This window comes from Sceloporus occidentalis, unplaced genomic scaffold (genome assembly GCF_023333645.1).
Source record: "Sceloporus occidentalis isolate IW3139 unplaced genomic scaffold, rSceOcc1.0.p SCAF_6, whole genome shotgun sequence".
In the NCBI taxonomy this organism is placed as follows: domain Eukaryota; kingdom Metazoa; phylum Chordata; class Lepidosauria; order Squamata; family Phrynosomatidae; genus Sceloporus; species Sceloporus occidentalis.
This window is the reverse complement of record NW_028316986.1, coordinates 13,700,538-13,724,629: the sequence shown is the minus strand read 5'-3', so window position 1 is coordinate 13,724,629 and position 24,092 is coordinate 13,700,538. Positions and strand designations below refer to the sequence as shown.

General features: G+C 39.3%; 1 protein-coding gene across 7 annotated transcripts in view; it reads right to left on the bottom strand.

Moving 5' to 3' along the window:
- The window catches only part of CCDC88A (coiled-coil and HOOK domain protein 88A), a 131,003-nt gene that overhangs the window by 95,509 nt on the left and 11,402 nt on the right, over window positions 1–24,092 (bottom strand). For all 7 annotated transcript variants that reach the window (XM_089528887.1, XM_089528889.1, XM_089528890.1 and 4 more), the window contains exon 3: window positions 327–435. In XM_089528887.1, coding sequence (XP_089385013.1) covers window positions 327–435 — 109 coding nt within the window. The remainder of the gene's footprint in view (window positions 1–326; window positions 436–24,092) is intronic.

Here is a 24,092-nt window from a genome sequence, read left to right as displayed (position 1 = left end):
CCCCACCTTAAGTTTGCACATTGCACCAGTCTATCTGGCAGTTGAATATGAAGCCACCAAAATTCTCAATAAGAAGCCAGCATATTAGTCTTGATGCCTTGCAACCCAGATGTACTCAAAACATCCAATATTGTATTTCATTTAAAGTTTATCCAACACTAGTAAAAGGAGGCAGGAAGGGGCTATCTGTTGCCAGCCACTTAAGTAGTTTAGCAGGAGCTGTTATATTTTGCATATATCTCTTATCAATTATTGGTCATGCTCAGATTATTTCCTGTGTAATTTATGATTCTTTAGATAGTTAATGAGAAAAAAAAATTACTTACCTGGTAATATGATTTAATCTGCCTCACCAAAATAGATAAATTTTGAATCCGAAGTGATGCATCATTGTTTACTTTCTTATTTACTCTTTGACTGGCTGCTTTAGGGTTGCTGAAAAAATAAATAAAAATTAATGAAATATAAAACTCACTGAGGAAAATCAATAGATCAACCAAGGATAAAGTACAGATATGGAACTGGAACCTAAGTCATAAGCAATATGTTTGAAGTGCCAGTCTCTCAACTGTTATGCAGAAAATTGTGGATCATGTCAGCTGTCTTGAAAATTCAGCAGCAACAGGATATGAGACTAAGCATTTATTTATTTATTTATTTATTTAATTTATACATCACCTTTCTCCTAGTACAGCAGCCAAGATATTGACTATGAAGAGATATGCTGAATTCACAGAACATGCAAAACAGGATTCATACCTCAAGATTCTGTTTAAGTGCTAGTAAACATCCATCAGCACATTCTGCTGTACTTCTGGTAGTTGCATAATACAGTTTGAGCTAAATGGAGTGCACTCCCATGGCTAAACAAAGGTAGAGGACCAAAGACTCATAGGTATCGTTCACAGAAAAACTGGGAGGAAGATTACTCTCCCTTTTCCCTTTTTGTACAACTTCCCAGAAGTCTCTCATCCACAAACTGGCTAAAGCTGCAAGTGGGGAAGGAGGTCACTGTGCAAGGAATTACTGGATACCTTCTTCCTCAATAACAAAAGTACATATCCTAATGTAACAGGTCCCTATACTGGGAGAAGGGCAGGATACAAATAAATAGAGCAACAACAACAACAACCCATTGTACACCACCAACCAGATTCTGGCAACAGGATGAGAAACAGAATAGTGAATAAGGAAGACGTCAGGACATATTAAAAGTGTTTCATTTTCAATATTAGAATCTAATTCATACTTGTGTATTTTCTAGTTTGAATATCTATGATTTGATTTAGGAACAAATATATAGTGTTTCCATTTAAAGTTGTGTATAGGGAAACTATACTATATAAGACAAATTGCTCATCTTTCTTATAATAGCAAACCACAGTTATCAGCACACCAGGAAATGTGGGAGGGATTCTGAGTTTGCCTAGAAAAGAACCCAAAGACGGCCATTCATGGTTTGGAATTACACATAAATCAAACCATCTCATATTATTATGGGAAATGATGAATAAATATGACTTCAAACCAGACAACCTGCAAATTTAGGGCACAGTTAATGTCATGGCCAGCCAAGAGCCGGACTCAGAGGATGAGGAGGAGGATGTAGCTCCTCTAGTGCAAGGGGAAATTGAGGCTACACCAGGTGCTAATCCTACTCTTCCAGATCCCAGCTGTGACCTCCCAGCCCCAGAGGAGGAGGCTCAGCCAGGTCCTAGTGCTGGAGGGATTCCTCCTGAGGCTCAGCAGCCTAGTGGTGACTCTGGGGAAGAGTCAAGCTTGGAGGTGCCTTCCTTTAAGCAACGCAGGGCTGAGAGTGCTTGTGTGCGTCGGTCCAGGAGAATTGCTGAGAGAGAATTGGCAAACAAGCCTCAGCTGGCACCGAGAAGAGAGTCTCCTACTTAGCCACCTGGGAGAGGCGTACTTGGTGTCAGAGTTTATTGCAGTATCCTTCTGTGTGATTACTGTCAGCACTGGCTTCTTGCGCCCTAGAACCCTTGTTTGCCTTGAACCCTTGACTTCGGAACGGACTGGACTCTTGTTACCTTCTGGCTGCCCTGACCTTGGACCGAACTGACTTCTGTGGACTCTGGAATCCTGACCTTGGCTTTGTTACTGGTGTGCTTCTTGTGGACTAACCAAAAGGTCTGTAGCCCGCCTTTTAGCTCTTTTTTTGTTAAACAATCCTTATCAGCATTTGTTTGGACTTGTGCTGGCTGTAGTCCAGGACAGTTAAACATAAGTTGAGGAGTTTTAAATTCAATGAAATGCAATAGAGATAGTTCACATTTTACTCTACAACAGAAATTAAAACAAATTGAATGTGCTTAACTTGGTTTGTTTAAGAAGAATTTCCCCCATGGGAAGTTTTTTTCTCCCGAGCAACTAGCTTCCTGGGACTGAAAAGCTCTAAGTACTTAATACAGTGATCCCCTATATAAATTTGGTGGTTTAGGACAATGAAATCTCCTTCCAACATGAAAGTTATTGTCCTATACACTCTTCCCTCCACATTCACTGGGATTAAGCGCACAGGACCCCGTGAATGTGGAAAAACTGCAAATAACAAAAACATTATGTTTTTACCTGACAGAACACCTCTCCAAGAATCTTTAGGTCCTCCAGTGCAACTCTGTGGTAAACATCTACCAGACATTGACCACAGAATTGCACTGGAGGAGCAACAAATGCCTAATGGAGTGTTCTCTCTAGGAATTTCTAGGTTCTTCAGTGTAACTTTTGGTTCAAGTTGACCACAGAGTTGTGCTGGAGGACCTAGATATTTGTAGAGAGAACATATTAATAAAATACGTGAATAATTAAATCTGGAAAAGTCAAAGCCGCAAATGTGAATGGACAAGTGTAGTTACTAGTAATGTTAGAAAAGCTAATGAAGTTACACTGACGTAATCACACCGTTGTTGTGGAGGAACTGTGTAAACGTTATACGAGAGCAAGGGAAGGAAAATAGGCTGAATTGGGAGAATACTGGGAAAGAGCCAAAGAGCAGCCAAGATGTCACATTCACCACTATAAAGAGCTGTCTAACAACAGACAATCTGAGAAAACACACTCCTATTGGGGTAAATGGTGAGCTGCAGGATTTATTTCATCCATCTCATCCCATTCACAGCAATGCTTTAGGAATATACATGTGAACATTCTAGAAATTTGAAAAGCCAGGGGGTGAGGTCTGGGACTTTAAAAAAAATGAAAAATGCAATATTAGCTCGAACAGAGTTTGCTATGTTAAAAGTATAATTTATTCCAAATATAATTGCAAATTGAACATACTGTCTAAAATTGTATTTGTTGTTAAAAATGGAGTTACATGGCCTTGATTCATAAGGAACACCTGAACTATAAGGAACCTTTGGTTCTGGTTTCTGAGGAACAGGAAAAATAATCCCAATATAAACAAGAAACTGTCAACATTAGTAAAACAAAAATAAAAAATTTCTCCACTAGTTCTTCATAGTGTCAAGCAAGCATAACACATTCATTCCTATAAAAAGAACTGATAAAAGGAAACCAAGACCAGGAATTATAATGATCTGATACTGCACATAATCTTACTTAAAAGTCTACCTCTTACATAGATTTTAGAAATAATATGGAGGAAATGAATAGAAGAACATTTTGTCTTAAATATTTCATTCAACATTCTTTTAAAAAACATGCCATAATCTATTTTTCATTGTATCCTGAAAAAATGGCTTGATGAAAAAAACAAGGGGGAAAGCCCCCACCACACACACAAAAAAATCACACACACCATTATCCTTCAGATCTCTACTGTAGTCAGGAGTATCCTGTTATCAATCCCCTTCTTCAAATACAAGTCCTCAAAGCAAATGGAGAACAGAACTTTCTTTGTTAGTGAACAGAAAACACTCCACTCTAGTCAACTGTACCGCTGGCCAAACAATCCAATATCTTCTTCCCTGGAGGATTACAGCCGGGAGATAAAGCAGCGGGGAGTGGGAAGTAATTGACCGCAGTTATCATCTAGAATTCCCAATAACGTTACTATACACCATAGTGCAGACAACCTTCGCTATCAGGCTGATACGCAACCCCAGCTAGTTCACAGAACTGGTACTGCTATCATTTTGGTATTGCAAGTTATTATTATTATTCTGCTTTATTTATATAGCACTGTAGATTTACACAGCGCTGTACATACAAACAATAAAATAGATAAAGTAAACCTGCCCATGGCATACAAAAGGCTTACACAATGGAGTTGCCAACTGACCCTGTAATTCTCTTTGGTGACTGCATACACTGCGCATTTGAGAAAAGTATACTGTTCCAAAGGTATGTTGTGAATTCACTAAAATTTTAACTCGAACAAGAAGCAACAAATACAGCTCTGACAGGCTGCAATTTTGTAAAGTGTCTACCTTTACTAAAGAGCTCTCAATATTCTAAAAGCAGTCCTGCCAAAGATATACATCCAGGGAGAAGAGTACTCACAGAATCTTCATGGCTAATATCATAATAGAAAAATGGGAGGTGTCTCAAGAAACCAGGATGGAATACTAAGGAACTTTCAACTGAGGTAACTTTTAAACGGAACATACATGTATAAGAAATGGAAAAAAGGAGAAATCACCAAAGAGGAAGTAAAACAAATAGCTAGGCTGTATAGGGGTAAAGTCAGAAAAGCTAAAGCGCAGAATGAACTCAGGCTTGCTAGAGAGGTTAAGAACAATAAAAAGGGCTTTTGTGAGATATGTCCACAGCAAAAGGAAGAAAAAGGAAATGATAGGACCAATGTTTGGAGAAGATGGCAAAATACTAACAGAAGACAGAGAAAAGGCAGAATTACTCAACACCTTCTTTGCTTCAGTCTTCTCAGAAAAGGAAAAGGGTGTTCAACCTGAGGATAATGGAACAGAGGACAGAATAGGGGAATTTCAGCACAGAATAAGGAAAGAGACAGTACAAGAATACCTTGTTAATCTAAATGAATATAAGTTTCCAGGACCAGATGAACTACATCCAAGAATATTAAAAGAACTGGCAAATGTAATATCGGAGTCATTTGCAATAATCTTTGAGAGCTCCCGGAGAACAGGAGAAGTCCCAGCAGACTGGAGGAGGGCAAACATTATCCCCATCTTCAGAAAGGGAAAAAAGAGGATCCCAACAATTATCGTCCAGTTAGTCTGACATCAATAGCAGGAAAGATTCTAGAGCAGATCATTAAACAGAGAGTCTGTGAACATCTAGAAGGCAATTCCATAATCACAAAAAGTCAACATGGGATTCAGAGAAAGAAGTAATGCCAGACAAATCTAATCTCTTTGACAAAATTACCAGCTTGGTAGATGAAGGAAATGCTGTGGATTCCACCTCAACATTAGGAGGAACTTCCTGATAGTAAGAGCTGTTCGATAGTGGAACACACTCCCTCGGACACTCGGACAGTGGTGGAGTCTCCCTCCTTGGAGGCCTTTAAGCAGAGGTTGGATGGCCATCTGTAGGGGATGCTTTGATTGAGAGTTCCTGCATAGCAGGGGGTTGGACTGGATGGTCCTTGTGGTTTCTTCCAACTCTACAATTCTATGATTCTAAGCATTGCCTTTGCTCTAGAATAATTCTGACATGCTTCTGGCATTGTCTGTAGTCAAATCAATCACTGCAAATGAAGACAGAGTAATGCCTTCATGGCAGTGAACATTTGTTTCTACACAAGGCTTTACCTTCTTTAATTCTGGAAACATGCTATGACTATAGCAAGAAATATAGAGTGGACATCTCAACCAGATGTAAGTCCTTTCAGTTATTTTCTTAAGGATCAGCCCACATAGCTCCTGAAGTTAAAGTATGGCTCCTAATTTAATACAGTGTGCCCGCATCACACACAGGCATGCTATATGCTATATACATCAGCGACACAATGTAGGGGCGTGTATGGAGGCTCCCCATACATGCCCCTTTACTCCATGCACCCCTGTTGGGTTTGTGTATGTTGTAATTACACCCACTGCACTATTGCAATTGCGTTTTTGCTTTGCCAAAAACAATGGTGTTGGGCTGTTTATATGCCAGTGGGATGATATGCATTTTCTGCCTTGAGTCAGAGCACCCCAGCTTCTTTTTACTCCAGTTTTTAGCCCTGAAGTGCGGCTTCATTTCACTCCCCACCCACTTTCACCTTGTGTATCATTTAAACAGTCAGGCTTCAAAGCAGTTATCCCCCCCTCCCCCCAAAAGAATATAAGGTCTAGAGTCCAGTAAAGAATAAGAGGCTCGTATGTAGCTTTCACTCTTCTCCCATTTCTGCCATAAAAACACTGACCACAACACAGAAACAAGCATATGGTTCAGATTAAATATTCTTCTATTCTGGCAGCCTCCCTTTTATAGAGATTAATGAAAGAACTTGAGAATCAAACTATTTTCCAAACTGCTATTTGGCAAAGTGTGAAGGACCAGCTCAAAATGGCACTGTAGTCTAATAGAACCCCTCCCCTCATCATATCTGTATAACTTATAACTGAACCCACAATAAAAGATGTTGAAGGCCAGCTCCAAAATCTCCTGATCACTTTGCTCTTGTATTCTTATAGTAAATTTGAATTAAGTAATATCTAGGGGAATTCATTATCTCGACACATGTTGATGGTCATCAATTAAGACTGCTTTAAAATGGGGCCAGACAAATTCATTGAGAACTAGATATTAATGACTCTAAGGCACGACTGCTATATGTTACCTCCAGGCCTAGAAGCAGCAGCCCTCTCAATTTCAGTTGCTGGAAAACAAGTGGGGAAAGGCTATCACATCCATGTCTTGCTTGTAGGAAATCCAGAGGTACCACACTGGCTAGAGTAAGGGATCCAGTGTAACTAATATATTATTATTCTCTGTCTATAATTAGCAAATGTCTAAGTAATAGACAAGAATTTGTATACAGGAATGAGCTGTAAAAACATACAGATACTTGCCCCTGGTAAGTATTTTCATATTGGGAATGGGAATGCTTTTCCTAGGTATTTATTACCATAAGAGTACTCAGATTTTATGATACTAAGCTGTATATAATTAATAGAAATTTTAAAAAAGAGAGATAAGATTCCATTTCATTGTTTTCAAAGTATAAATTAAAAAGCAAATAGCATTTGTTACTTATTCATTACTGCAGAAGGATTTAGTTTTTCTAGCAGCAGCTACTATCAGAAAGAAGCAGCAGCATTCCTGGAGATTTTTTTGGCAACAGCCGAAGAAGGCTCATACATATATTTCAGAAGCCAAAACATGAAGATTGAGAAGAAGCCTTCCCATGATTCTGGCAGGTTGTAAAAAGCAGTAATTATTTCTAGCTTCAGTAGAAGGCCAGGTGGAGAGAATCATAATCTTCTTTATCAACACACACAATAATAATAATAATAATAATAATAATCGTATTTATTTGTATCCCGCCTCTCCCTGTATTGGATCGAGGCGGGTAACAACAAACATAAGAACAATAAAAATAAAACAGAACAAACCACAAGTAAAATCATAGGAAAATATATAAAATCCAATTCCCTCTCTCCCTCCCACCTTAAAATACCATTGAAAATGACAGTTCCCAACTGGAGAGTGAACATTCTGAGGAGGTCAGTTTGGGAATGCCTGCCGGAAGAGGTCCGTTTTTATTGCCTTCTTAAAGGCCTCCAAAGATGTTATATGGCGGATCTCCTTCGGCAGGTCATTCCAGATATTTGGAGTGGCAACAGAAAACGTCCTCTGGGAAGTTATTACCAGTCTGGTTTCCTTATACTGCAAGAGATTCTTCCCAGAGGACCTGATAGTGCGGGAAGGATTGTATGGGAGGAGGCGTTCCCTCAGGTAAGCTGAACCCAAGCCATGCAGGGCTTTATAGGTAATGACCAACACCTTATACTGTGCCCGGAAGCTAATAGGCAGCCTGAGTATATATTGTTACATATATACACTATTACATACATAAATACATTCTATGCCTTATACAACACATACAAATACAAATCATACACACATAGATTAGTTTTGACACTAAGCAAAAACTATGTATCTGTCACTAACAAACTAAGAAAATTATTTCATTACCAAAGACATATCTATTTGATTATGCTTATAGTTTCAATTATTTCTGCTTCTTTGTTTGTTGGTAAACAAAATTTGTTGTATGTAGTATTGTCTGGGACTTCCTAAACTTTTTTAATGTTCCACTAAATGCATCTGTGGAAGTAGAATGTAGTCTACAAAAGTTTGTGCTGCCAATTTCTTTCTTTCAGTTAGTCTCAAAAGTCTACAAGATCTCTGTACAATCTTTCTGTTTGGTGTGACTAATTTTCTTTATGCTTTAACTACTTCTCTTCAAATGCTGTTATTTGCTACTTCAAATTTACTATTTATTTTTTCTTCAGTTGCCATAGCTTACAAAGTTTGTCTTTCTTCTTATTATAACATTATTATTTATCTCCGTTTGTTTTTACAATAGTCAATATGTTCCATTTTTGTTCTGTTCCTTGAGAGGATATGCTGTTTATACAACATGTCAATCTCTATAGCATCTAACATCTTTAACAACCGATCATCAATAGTTGGGGCATTATTTAATTTCCAGTGCCAGGCCAGTAATATTTTGGCAATTGAAACAATGTACAATATTTTCTTCCAGTGGTTGTTTTTGCCATTATATCCTATTTTGTTTGTCATGTTTAATAGATATATTTATGGTATTAATTGAAAAATTATTATTTACTATTTTACTTATAACTGAATATATCCAGCATTTTCTTATTACTGGGCAGACCAACCACATATGATACCATAATCCAATGGCCTTATCAAATTTCCAATATTTATTTTGTTAAGTTTTGATTGTCTTTGTGATTCTTGCTGGTGTTATGTGCCATCCAAGAGCCATTTTATACTAGTTTTCTTTAATATTCTGGCATCTTGTGAACTGTCCTTTTTTGATAGCAGAGATCCAGCTATGCAAGTCAATTTCCCTGCTAATGTCAATTCCCCATTTAATCATTGTTTCTAGAACTATGGGCTGAAACAGATGGGGCAAAAGGGGTGGTCAGAAGTTGCTCCCACCCCAATTAGCTTGGGACCACAGCAACCACACTGTGGTCTCAAGGGCGCCTGCTACCACGGTCTTAAATGGGCTGTGGAAAGAGGCAGGAAATATCTTCTTCTTTCTAGAAATATTTCATAGAATTTTGACATTTGTTTCGATTCTTTCCCTTCTAATATTTTATCCAATTCATTGTTCTTTGTTTCAAATCCTTTTCGTTTTTGGTTGATTTTGAATCTATCTATTAGTTGTTTATATAATAACCAACACTTTTTATGTTCTAGACCACTTATTTCTTCCAAAGTTTTCAATTCTGTTGTTCCTCTAGTGTTATTACTTTTTAGAATCTTAAATCTTCTTGAAACAGAGGAACTGCAAAGGAAATAATCAATGCTCTACCAAATGAGGAAGGAAGGAGGATAGAGCAGTTGAAGGATGTTATACAGAACCCTGTACTTCTGGTGGAACTCATGCCAGATGATTTCCAAAGATACATAGGGGCTGTGCAGACCGGCCATTAAGGCCTGCCTGGGGGCAGAGTTGGGGCGTGGCATCCATACAATGCACGCCCTGACTCCACTCCCATGGCGGTGTGATGCCATGCCGCTCCACACTGTGTGTGGTGTCACGGTGCTCCTTTGAACTACTCATCTCTTCCCTTTGGGTTGTTGTCTTCACTGCTATGGATTTGTCTGGGTCTATGGTTATTTTCAACTAGAACAGATCCACTTACTGAATGGGAACATAGTAAGTCAACTTATGTAAGTTCTACTGATTCACTGGGCCTGCTGCAGTTGGAACTAACAACTGGAGTTAGGCCCCTGCTCCTAGTGACTATTCATTATTAAGATTTAAAGGATTTAAAAGCTGATCCAAACCATATTTTCTCACAAATCTGTCCATCTTGTTTTAGTGGGCATACTTCTAAACCTTTATGTTCCAAATTGCTGTCTACTGAAATGATAACATTTAAGCACCAAAGTTTAATTAAGGTCCAGTTTTAATAGATGTCAAATTTAACTAGGATTCATCTTTAACTGTATCTCTAAACTGTAGATTAAACTAAGCCTAAATGAAATTACTACAATGAGGAACCATCCCTCAAGTGCTTGTTTGTATAGAAACTCAGAGTGATACATACTGTGAGCAAAAACACACACACACACACTAATGTGAATGCTACCTAGCAATATAAATTTTAGCTTTGCAGTCATAATGAAAAGTTCATAAGTAAAATTCAATACATTGACACACTGGGGAAAAAACCCAAAGCCAATATGATGCTAGGAATATCACTTATCATACACAGAGCAGGATTAAATTTGGAGGGTGTGGAAATTGGAGGCAGGAATATCAATTTAAGATATGCAGATGACACCATACTGTTAGCATGAAAGGCAGGTTTACTGCTCAACATTAAAAACAAAAACAATAATAATGAACACGAATTATTTACATAAATTTAAGATAGGCAATTAAGAAATTAAAATAAAGTTTTCCCAAACCTTGGCTCACTAGTTAATCTGAACAGAGACTACAGTCAAGAAATCAAAAAAAAGACTTCAGCCTTTGAAGAACACCCATGAAGGAACTAGACTGGATCCTGAAGTGTAAAGATATATCATTGAATACTAAAGTTAGGATTGTCAATGCTATTGTATTTCCCATAAACAAACAAACAAATAATAACTTATTTTTATCCTGCTTTTCTGTAATAAAATAATCAAAGCGACTATGTATGTGAAGTCGAAGGCTTTCATGGCTGGCATCCATAGTTTTTTGTGGGTTTTTCGGGCTATGTGGCCAAAACTATAGCCACATAGCCCGAAAAACTCAAAAAAGCCGACTATGTATGGTTGTGAGAGCTGGACAGCAAGGACAAGAAGAAAATCAACTCATACAAGATGTGGTGAAGGAGAGGAGTTCTGTGGATACCGTGGACTGCTAAAACAAACAGTTCCTAGAAGAAATCAAACTTGAACTCTACCTAAAGCCAAAATGACTAAATTGAGGCTGGTATATTTTCAGCATATCATGAGAAAGCATGACTTGCTAGAAAAGACAATAATGCTTGGCAAGACACAAGTCAGTAGGAAAAGAGGAAGACCACATTCCAGATGGATAGACTAAATCAAGGAACCCACAACCCTGAGTCTGCAAGACCTGAGCAGAACTGTTCTAGGGTTTCCTGGAAATCTCATTCATCAGGTTGCCATAGTTGGGGTTGACTTGAGAGCAGTCAACAAACACAAGTGTTGCCCTGTCTACAGTGAGCTAAAGGTAGCCTTTTCTCTTGTAACTGAATATAAACACACTAGAGGTATGTAAAAAAGTCATGTTCCAAAATCCCAGTGTAGACATCAGATGAAATTTAATTTTATATAAATAGGCATTTTGTGGTAACAAGGGTAGTACACTCGTCCTCCATATTTGCTGGGGTTAAGGGCACAGGACCCCCGTGGAAAAACCTCAAATAACAAAAACACTGTTTTTACCTGAGATAACACCTCTCTAGGAATCTCTAGGTCCTCCAATGCAACTCTATGGTCAACATATGCCAGACCCTGACCATAGAATTGTGCTGGAGGAGCTACAAATGCCTAGTGGAGTATTCTGTCTGGGGATCTCTAGGTCCTTCTGTGTGACTTTTGGTTAAAGTTGATCACAGACTTGCGCTGCAGGACCTAAATATTCCTAGACAGAACACACTAATAAAATCCATGAATAATCAAATCCGCAAAAATCAAAGCTGCAAATGTGGAGGGACGAGTGTACTATTCTAGAACAACCCTGACAGAATAATCCCAAAGTATTAAATAACTTTAACACAATTAAAGTTTATATTTGAGTTAGGAATCAAGCAAACTGAAAAAGGGGGGGAGAAGAACTGCTATTTCTGGAAGCCTCCAAGAGCACAAATTCACCTTTAAAACAAAGTAAACCACCAAGACTAAGAAATCTTTCCAAAATTCAAAAGCAAAATCACAGCTTTTGAAAAGTTTTAGTATTAAAATAAGTCCCCTGACATATATTATCTGAAATTATTGAAAAACAAATCTTCATGGAATAGACAAAAATTCCCAGCAGCAATCTCAGAAGTCACACCAAACATATATTCTAAGGCAATGAATCCTACATATATATCCTACATATAGTTCCTTTTGTAAAGTAGAGAATGAAAATGTTTCATTGGCAAATAGCCTAGTAAAATAGGGCAAATTTGTCTAGAAGTCAATAGGCCGTCCAGCAGTAAAATTGCCTTAAGCAATTTTACATTTAAGAGCAACCTACATATGACAAGTTACATTAATTTCAACTGGGGAAAAACAGACAAGAGCACCCATATTAGTTCAAAATGCATAGGAAATGGAGGGGAGTCTGCTATTTCTCAAAAGCTATCAGTGCTATATGATACAGATTCAGTCATCACATAATCAGGGATTAGGTATCTTTTTCATTCAACAAAATCTATCACAAATAAATATGAATCCATTAAGCTATCAAATTTCTAAATCTAAACAGACTGCAAACCAGTTGTGTGTCTTCTGCCATCTGTTCATTGAAGGTACTTAATGACAAAGCCTACTATTTTTCTGTATGAAATTTTTAAAAACCCATCTAAAACTCTAACCTATATAAACTTTTATAAACACATACACAAAAAGAGAGAACACATCTTCTTCTAGTTTTAATACCACTACCCAACCCAACACCCAAACTATATTTACTTCATAAATACCCCAGGCAGAACTTATCCTGAAGTAAATAAAGAACAGTAGTAGTTATGTGCTCCCTTCCCCTTTATTAAAACCAACAAAAATATCACAGAAAGACACAAGCTTTCAAGTTCATCAAATCTTTTAATCGGATGAAACAAAAGAACTTAGAGGATGGGAGAAGAAACAAAAAATCTAACATTTTTAGCCAGTATTGCGGCCACTAGGTCTTAAGAGACAATATTGCAAAGTGTTTCAGACGGTACGTATTTTGATACAGTATATATCAAACCCCTTAAACCTTTACTGCAGTGCACTCGTCCTTCCAAATTCACTGGGGTTAGTGGCACAAGACTCCCATGAATTGGAAAAACCACAAATAACAAAAATACGATGTTTTTACCTGAGAGAACACCTCTCTCGGAATCTCTAGGTCCTCCACTGCAACTCTATGGTCAACATCTGCCAGACACTGACTACAGAATTGCGCTGGAGGAGCTACAAATGACTAGCGGAGTGTTCTCTCTAGAGATCTCTTAAGTCCTTCTGTGTGTCTTTTGGTTAAAGTTGACCACAGAGTTGTGCTGAAGGACCTAGATATTCTTAGAGAGAACACATTAATCAAATCGGTGAATAATCAAATCCGCAAATGTGGAGAGGCAAGTGTATATTTCATTAATGCTTTACATGGTGTATCTGCGAACAGGTATGCTAATACAAAAACTGATTTTACTGGATATACTAACAACTTTTTCTTCTCTTCCTTGGTTATATCACACTAACCCACAGATTTAGAAGTTCAGAAAAATGAAGGATGAAGAAAATGGAACTTATGAGCTGCAAACTTCCCCAAAGCTACTTATCAGGCTCCCAGGGTCTGTTAGCACACAACTTTTCCCAAAAAGATGTGAGAGATAAAATTGGCTCCCATACTCCCAGAGATATGGGGGCAATTTCACCATGTTTTAGGCCCAGCAGAAGTCCAAACTTCCTCTTTAATTCTTAGGTACAACTATCTGGCTTAAAATAGACCAGGGCCCAAAATGTAGGAAAACTGTCCCTACCCCATGAGGATCTAACTGTAGAAAAAAAAATTGAAAATTGGGTTAAAGGTGTGGCTCTCCAAGATCTTCACAGGGACAGCATGACCTCTCCAAACCTTGGCAGCTGTCTGTCTCTGCAGGAGTGACCTAGGACTCTGCTGCCAGGCTGATGGGTTTTGGAGTCCTTGTTAACGTAATGTCCAAACATTAACAGCTGTCCAGTGCACAGTCAATTTGTATCAGTGTCCTTTTCCATTAGTGTGGCGGTTTGAGACTGTAACACTTTCAGGCCTGAGAAGTGATTGGGGGAGTAAATTTTCCTCTGTTGTTAACCTGCTTCCATAGTTCTCATAGTTATTGGGGGGTGGGGGGTGGACAATGGGCCACATTTGCACACTTTTCTTTTGTTTACACTACACAACCCTTGAGAGTCCATCTACTATCAGCCTCAGCCAAGAGAGGTACCTCAGCTAAAGGGCTCCATATATCAGGATGGGGAACTAAAAAAGAAGCCCTAATGTTACAGTGGTTAAATGCTGGTACTGCAGCCACAACCTTGTGAGTTCAACTGTAGGCTCCAAGGTTTATGCAGGCTTCCATTCTTTTGTAGGTCGGTAAAATGAGTATCCAGCTTGTTGGGATCAACTGGCTTACAGACTGTAAACTGCTTAGAGAGTGCTGAGTTCACTATGAAGCCATATAGAAATTTAAATGCTATTGCTATCTGACTGCCAATTGGGAATAGTCAGTGTAGAATTGGTTTGGGGGCCCAAATTCTATCAGTGGCTGTGAGGTGATGCTGGACCCCATCAACTAAAGAGTTCTGTACCATCTGCTGTACCATTTATCACAAACAAAGCTTATGCTATAGCAGTAATATGTGTCAGTGTTTAGCACTGAAAGCACTCTTGGGGAGGCCAGCAACTACACCCAATTCTGGCACACCTGCTTTAGTAAATTCTGTAACCATTTCTATGGACTCTTATTAAGTATTCTGTAGCTGAACAAGACACATACTCACTTTGGCAGCTGTTGCAAGTCAGAAGTGCACCACATGCAGCCCTCCATAAAAGTTCTTGCCTAAAGGTTAAGTGCCCCTGCACTGGCTGTATTGTATAATAAACCCCATTAATTACACAGTTGTGGCAGGTGAATATATGAAAACTATATTCAGCTGTTTGTTCTTAAGGTTTGGAACTGGCATTCTTGCCTTACTGCATGAACAATAAGCAGTTTTGAGTGTTTTCAGAAACTCAAGCTGATTCTCTCTCACACACACACAGAAGTCAAAATGTAAATGATAAACTAAGTAAAACACAATACTTGGGTTTTCAGATTTTTTTTAAAGCAAGAAGACTGTATAGGTTTCCATAAAATACTCTAGAATTATTAGTCATGAATAAATGAAAACTGAAAGCCCTCTGTAGATGAACATGGAAGACAGGGTTCAGTCTTATGGGATTAGAATTTTAGAAATACACTATCTTTTAGTGATAAAATGCATCACACACACATATCTTGGGGGGGGGGCGATTACACATTCAAATGCTCTCTTGCTAGAAAGCCACAAATACTCTGAATATCTAAATTGCTTTAATTATTACAAGAAATCAGATTATGGCCAGTGATGAACAGAACTGGTGACAGATGATTTTATTAGAATCAATTATATTCTTTATTATTAAATTTATAACAATGATCATATAAACCATATCTTAACATTCAGTAAATATCAACTAAGCTAGCACTCTATTTATGTAAACTTTGTTTTCCAATATGAACTCAAAACCTAAGCACTTTTCACAGTAGCCCATCTGATTCAAAATATGCTTATGACAGGTAAATTTATGGTAAGGTGAGTTCAACCACTAACATTTTCCCCCTTAATTACTAGTTATTCCTCTGATATCAGACATTTCTGGACAAAACAACTAGTGTAAGGGGCTCACCTTTATTGAACTCAGATTCCCATAAAAGCTTGTTTGCTCCTTCTTGGCCATATTTAGGACATCAAATTGGAAGCCAAGATACCTGCTTTCTGAGTGCTCTCTCTGCAATGCACCCTACACATCTTCTAAAACTCAAGAATCTATTTGAGTAGGTAACATGTAACTAGATCAGTTAAATGTACTTTTGATTTTATATGGAATTGTATCACTGAACTCCAATGCTGGAAAGCCCACAAAAATCATTTAAAAGGATTTAGACTTGTGTACATGATTGCTACCTTCCATTGCCCCAATACACTTTTTTAAATCTTTGCATATTTGGCTGCATTTTTTCCTGTAGACTGTACAGTAGCCAAACTACCACTTTTGTTTGGAGGACACTCATAAAGTTTGTTATGTTCTGTGTTTTTAATTTTCAGACAAGTAAATCAAAGTACTTTCCCCCAAAAACTCATGACTGGAAGGAGAAATGCAGAATTCCTTCAAATAGCTCTACTGGCCAAAGGCTGTCAGGTGATTTAATCTCATGGGTGGCAATCTATCATGAATTCTTTTTTTAGGAGAAACCTTGTCAAGAATGGGTCCACTAGCAGGGAATTCCCACTTCCAGATTTGTAAAAGTGTATTCATATACTTTTCATTCTAAAAGTATACAGTATTTGTCTGAGCAGAAAGCACAAATGATTCTCTGATTAAGATGCCAAAGCTGAAAGCAAACACAGTGCCATGCTTCACTAACTGTTAATGCTGAAGGAAATCTGTGAACCAATGCAGAGTTCTGGCACATGTTCACACTGATGAGTTAAGGACATGTGCCAAGTTTCTCATTCACAGTTATGCTTGAATGGCCAACCATCATCTTCCCTTAAAGAAACCTTCACAATACAAGGTACCGCACTATAAAGCTCAACTTGAAAATCATCCCTTCATCATGCACAGACATAGATGATATTAAAGGCAATGCACAATAAATGTAAACAAAGAAAACTAGGTGGTGTTTTCATACTGCAGTGCCTATGTTACATCAGTATTGCAACAGGAAAAAGGTTTTAAAGGAACTCTGCTGTCCCACAAAAGAAAGAAAAACAATAAATAGATGTAAGATAGCAAGAATGTTTTCCTCTTAAACATTTCCTTCCATTAAATAAAGGCATTAGTGATACTAAGGTTGCTACTAACCAGGTGCTTCCTGTAATCCTGGCTTTGTTCCTCAGTGTTAATTCACAATACAGGGAGCAAGCAAAAAAGAGGAGGTATAATGTGGCATGGAGATGTGCGTACTCAAAACTGTTCTGCCCACAATCCCCCCAGCAGGAGGTCAGATATTAGTACACATTATGTGAGAGCAGGATATCCTGAAGGAGATGGTCAGATTTCTAAGTAATTCTATATGTATACATTTCTGTTGTACAGTCAGCCCTCCTTTTCCATGGATTTTTTATCCATGAATTCAAGCATACATGCCTTGAAAATATTCCAAAAAGTATAAATTTCAAATAGCAAACCTTGATTTTCCATTTTATATATGGGAGACCACTTTGCTCTGCCATTATATTTACTGGGACTGGAGCATCCACAGATTTTGTTATCCATGGGGGATCCTGGAACCAAACCGCTGATAGGCCAATGCCATCGGGCCTCCCTAAAGGAAATGAACCCTTCCCACTAGGTATGTGACTCCATCCTGGCCTCTGAGGGGGAGAGAAAGGTGGGCCAATGCCATCGGGCCTCCCTAAAGGAACTGAGCTCTCCTAGAAGGCATGTGACTCCATCCTGGCCTCTGAGGGGGAGAGAGGGTGGGCCAATGCCATCAGGCCTATCCTTAAGATATAGAGCCCTCCATCTGTCCATCTGCCTTGGTCCAGGCCTCAGAGGGAGAGAAGAATGCTGGAACTGATCCCCTTCCCCCCCCCCACCACCATTCCATTCTCCTTTTGTGTCATGTCTTCTTAGAGTGTAAGCCTGAGGGCAGGGAACCGTCTAATTAAAAGATTTTATGTACAGTGCTGTGTAAATTTACAGTGCTATATAAATAAAGCATAATAATAATAACAATAATAATAATAATGTCCCACTGTAGTAATAATAGTCATTGGACTTTGGCTACAGTGGCAAAACATAAGCTTTTCTTCTATCTGGCAGCCAGATATGGAAAAACAAAATCAAACAGGGGTATACACTGACCACATGATTCAGACTTCAATTTAAGGACAGAGAAAACAGTCTGGTCTGAATCCAAATTTGAAATCCAAATCTTCATTGTTTCTTACTATCCATCATTCAAAATAAACAAATGGCTATAACATTTCTTTTGTAGGACAAAATTAGGTGAAACCTGCATGCATAAGAAAAATGGTGCACAGGATTTTGTATGACATGATTTTACCTTTGAATTTTAAAGTCAACCACTAATAAAAAAATATTGACAAAACTGGACGATATTTGCACAGATAATTGTTCCCTGTAAAGTGATCAAATGCTCAACACCAGCCTAAACGCAGCTAATTTCATCAGCTAAACAAGGTCCATCTAGTTACAATAAGTACACCTCACTTAACAAGCTAGATTTGTTCTTAGGCATTTCTTCAAGAGAAAAATTAACTTGAATCCTGCTCTTTCTCAGCTTGATCTTTATTGCAGTTTACTGCAGACATATTATTGCAACCTGGGACCAATGTCTATGGGGCTAAAGCAGACAGGCAACAAAAAGAGGCCTCCAGCCATGATTGTGCGAGGACTGTGGTGACTGCACTGCCCACTTCCAAAGCAGGCCACTACCTTGGTCCCAAGCCAACCACCGCCAGGAGCCAAATTATTGCAGCTCCTTTTTGATCTGATCCAAAATAAATAATAAATAAAACTTTTATTTATATACCGCCTTTCCTCCAGATCAAATTATAACAAAAGACCAAATCATGGTGTTGGAGCAGCTTCCGGCCACTTTGGGGGCATGCATTGTTTGAACACCAAGCCCCAGAGCGGCCAGAAGCCACTTTATTTGGCCTGTGTGTTTTGGGCCTATGTTTCTCCAGCCCTCTTTCACTATCCTTCCAATGCCAGTGCTGCCCCAAAACATTCAGATGCATTAAAGATCAAGAAAGGGGTCTGCACATGTGTAAAAATACTTTGTAAGAGTGGAGCTTCTTTGGGAGAGACTTCATTAACTGAGGTATGTCTGTATTTGGATGGAAGGCTATAAGGGAACATGAGGGGATCTCCTGGTAAGGACTGAAAATAATCATACCTCAAACCCTGAACTGCTGCCAGCCAGTCAATGTTGAAAATACTGAGGTATATGAAATACTAATCATCTCATTCAGCAGAAGGGCACTTCCTTGGTTTCCTAAGTTTCACAAGTACAGGTGCAGATCATTTTATGCAAAAGCAGCTTTAACAGTCTAGGGCTTTCCTCATTCCACAAGAATGCATTTATCCAATAGGGTTTTTGTAGGTTTATGGTTACAAAACAGCATACAGTTCAAAGAACAAGTATAGAGTTTGGGGAAAGAGAACAGTGTTCATATTTTAGGGTACAGAGAATAATTTATTTCTCCTCAACCCCCTCCATGCACTTTTTAAAGCATCTGGCTAAAAACTTCATATGTCCCAAATGTACCCCAAGTTTAACAAATGTATAAGACCAAAACAATAGTTGCAAGCTCTAGAATACACATTTGAATAGTAAAATTTGAATTTTTTCTTGTTACATACATAATTTCTTGTTATTTACAAGCAAGAGGAGTATGCACAGTATCAAAACGCCTGATAACAAAAGAGGCTGAGAGGAAAGAGTTGGAGGGAATGATTTCTGAGACAAGATGGAAATTTTACTCTAGGAAATGTTTCAGTATTAAATGTAACAGCTGCCTCTACACAGAAATATGAACTGCAAACACAATTTCATTATTGTTCCATTTCAGTTCAGCTATTACATGTGGTCCTTTCTATAATACAGAAGCATGTATTATCCCAGGAAAAACAAACATGTGCTCTGTCAACTATACCAGGAACAAGTGGGCACAGTAATTCCACTTACAACAACGTTTTCAGACAACACAAAGAGCCAAAACAAAGAATGCTTTCTGCTTTATAGACAGAACTCCATAAAACAATATTCTGTATAAAGAAACGATAAATATTTAAAATATTATTGTTTCACAGAATTACAGTTGACAATTAAATCATGAGTACGAATACATCATTTATATCTTTAACACAGAAACTGTAATTATCAATATTAATTCATTTACAGTGTCTATTACTTTTATCAGTAATACTATTACCAAACCTGATAGCAGTGGCATGTGTTTAAATAGAGAAATCCCCAGATCACAAAATACTAGGTTGGAATTCGTTTTGTTTAAAGAAAAGGGAGACATGGTCTAGAACGGGGTCAGCAACCTATGGCCCGCGGGCCGGATCTGGCCCGGCGAGGCCTTGGGACCGGCCCCAGCCCGGTCCTGCCGCTGATTGCCGCCCCCGCCGCAGCTTATGGCCGCGGCTGCTCATGCAGTCGGCCGGCCACCCACTTCTGCATCCGCCTCCTCCTTCTCCTCCGCCCCCTGCACGCTCCCTCTGGCCGCAGCCGCCCATGCGGCCAGCCAGCCAGCTCCTTCTCCAACCTCCTCCTCCCCCGCGCGTCCCCCTTGCCTTTCAGGGCCGCTCGCGGCTGGCTGGCCACCCACTTCCTCCTCCTCCTCCATGACCCTGGCCGCGCGCCAGCCTAAAATGGGAGCTGGCACCTTAAGGAGGCAGAGCCTGAGAAGAGGAGGTGGAGTTGAGGAGTACTCTGGGCCAGAGGGAGGGCAAAGGGCTCTTTGCCTTTACGCGAATTACAAAGCTTCCTCTTTGTAATTCGCAGGAGCAGCAGGAGACGGGGAGGTGAGTGGCCATTTCAGGTCTCCCTTAGTTTTTATTTCTTTTTTCAGGGCAGGCCTGTGTAAGAGAGTCAGTGTGGTTTGAATGTATGTTTTGTTGGGGTTTTTTTTTTTTTTTTGGTTAATTTTTATTATTTAAAATAGCCAAGTCTCCCTTGTTATTTATTTAATTTTTTTTTTTTTTAAATATTTATTTATTTATTTATTGGCAGTTGTCTGAGGGACAGCAACCCGGCCCCCGGCTCAAAAAGGTTGCCTATCCCACAATCACTACCCTGGATCCTTTCCACCTTTTAAATGACTGAGTCAGTTGTGCCACCCTTATGCCTAGTTTGGCCTTTAGTCCATTATCAGCATGAAGAAAATACCATTGCAACCAATGATCTTCTTAAATCATAAGGTATATTAAACATTCATGAAGGCACTGACCTAATAAGACCCTTCAACATAACTGACCTACTTTTGGGACTTGTAATTTATATATAAAATTGCCCTAACAATGAACTGTAACTAAAAATGTGAACAACTAAGAGAAATGTAGCATTCAAAGAGTGGAGAGCCTAACAGATCCTTTGAAGTATTCCAGGGCACAGTATAACAGAAATAAAAAGGCTGTGATGATGGAATATTTGGCTGAAGAGCTTTATTAGATGAACATCTGAAGGATGGCAAAAGCTATTTTTAACTGATGCTGTGGAGTGTTTGTTAACATTTATAACATTCAAGTCAGTAAGCATCTGAGAAAGCACTCTGTAAAAATATACAGTCGGCCCTTCTTATACACGGATTTTGTATACACGGATTCAAGCATACACGGTGTGAAAATGTTCCAAAAAAGTATAAATTTACCTTGATTTTCCATTTTTTATAAGGGACACCATTTTGCTATGTCATTATATTTAATGGGACTTGAGCATACACGGGTTTTGTTATACACGGGGGATCTTGGAACCAAACCCCAGCATATAACAAGGGCCCACTGTATATACAATGTTTCTTCAGTCCCTTAACACAACAGATAAGCTGTCACATCACTACTGTATTCTAGACCCTCGTGACCTCTCATAATCAATGAGTAGTATGGTTAAAATCTTTAGCAATATCCAAGTTTTAGAAAGCACAGGTTTCATATGGCACCTTTATTCATAAGTATGACGGGTTACAGACCGGCAGAAAGTACGCAACGAGCGCGTACTAGGGTTAGGAAGGGGCGGTGCTTCCGTACCCCCCTAACCCTAGTATGTGCTCTGCATGGAGAAAAAGGAACGTTGGGTACTTACCGTGACACATTCGTTTCCTGAAGAAGGTGGTGTGGTTGTGACGTATTGGGGCCGTGCCAGGGCGCCTAGGGCGGCCTTTCCGCAACCCCGGAAGGAGCTCCGTTTCGGAGCTCCTTCTGGGTTTGCGTCGCTGGGCGCAGCCTTCAGACGGCTGCGCCAGCGACGCAGAGGAGAAAGGGGCCAAGTGGCCCCTTTCTCCTCCTCCCCGCCGTCACCGGGTGTCCTTGGGGCTTGAAGCCCCAAGGACACCCCTTTCCAGGCCGTGGGGATGCGGCCTTTTGCAGCTTCACCGCAGCCTGGAAAGCGGTGGATCGGGGCCTCAGAGGCTGCCGGTCTGGCAGCTGAGGCACCGATACAGTGGGGAAAGGGGTGGGTGCACGCTGCCCCAAACGGGCGGTCTGTAACCCACCTATGTTTCATTAATTTCAAGAGACTTCCATCCCAGTAAAGTTGCTCCAAGAATACAAAGTCTTGTGTTCTTAACTGCTAGCCAAGTCTCAGCCCAAAGATCCACAATTCTAACAACACTTTTGAACTAGTAAAAGCTTAGGTTTCCTCATTGTTTGCAACACAGCAGAAAGGAGGTGATGGTGGTAGAAGAAACACCTTTACTCTTCGAGGCAGAAAGGAGTCAGTTTTAAATACTTATTTGATAATCACAAATCTGTTATTCTGATTCAATGATATGACAGCTTCTCTGATTTTTTTCCAGAGCAAGGGCGTTGAAATTGAGTAGATGAAAGGCATAAAGCTCTACCTAGCCAATGCCCTTTAGTTTTCCATCACAAGTCAACTGCTTTCATGCAGGAGGGTGGCAGTAGCAAGGCTGGTGTTAGCTTTTTAACGTTTTAACTATCAAACACATTCAGCAGCAACACTACTGTATATACAGTCGGCCCTTCTTATACACTGATTTTTTATACACGGGTTCAAGCATCCACGGTTTGAAAATGTTCAAAAACAGTATAAATTTCAAATATCAAACCTTGATTTTCCATTTTTTATAAGGGTCACAATTTTGCTATGTCATTATATTTAATGGGACTTGAGCATACACGGATTTTGTTATCCACAGGGGATCTTGGAACCAAACCCCAGCGTATGGCAAGGGTCCACTGTACTCATGTATAAGTCTAGAAATTTTAGTCAAAAAATTGACCCCAAAAATTTGAGTCGACTTATCCATGGGTCAGTGTAAGTACTCTCATAAAAAGTGTACCTTAACTTTCATAAAAACAGAAACCATCTCCTGGGGAAATGCAAGAGGAATCTCTCCTGGAAGCACTGACCTCCCTCTACTCTTTCTTCCATCATCCTTCAGTGTGAAAACAGTTATGCCTCCTGCAATTTTGTTAGTTCTTTGGCACTGTCTTCCTTGCTTCATCCTTTAGATCCTGTTATATGACCATAATTCTTACCCTCGACTTATCCACGGGTCATACCAAAATCCATAGTTTTGGCCCCAAAACCTGCCCTCGACTTATACATGAAGTCGACTTATAGTTGAGTATATACAGGTAGTGCTCTCTACATCTGCCAGCCTTGTTAAGGCCAAGCACCTACCAGCAAAGCCCTTTTCCCAAATGCTCTGCCTTGGTCTTCATAACAGTTACCTCCATACCATGCTAGACTAAACATTTCCATCACCCAAACCTCCTCCCTTTACTGGCGAGACATCCTCATTATCTATTCACACCCTTCCCGCAGCTGCAAATTCTGGCAAATGCCTCTCTCTCTGACACAAGCACTACTAATTTTAATTGAATGGGGGAGATGAAACTGATACAGAGGCATGCAGTAGTAGCCATGAGGAGAACAGACTTTTTGCCCCTCTAAGAATATTGCTTCCTAGCCCTGCATGATTCAGAATATGGCAGACAGGCTTGGGCCATACTGCAGATACCTATAAAGCCCAAAGATAGCAATAAATCTTTCTGATATGTCTGTTCTACTTCACAGTACAATCCTTGGCCTGTTCACCTGAAGCCAGTCCTATTGTGTTCAGTAAAGCATAGTTATTTGGACTGTGCCTTAAGAGCCACCTCTACAGCCTTCAAATTCTAACCACCTTTATCTACCTAAAATGCCAGAAGACTCAGGGCAGCTCACAACATTAAAAAAACAACATATAGTTAAAAACATACATAAACAATATGTTAAAAT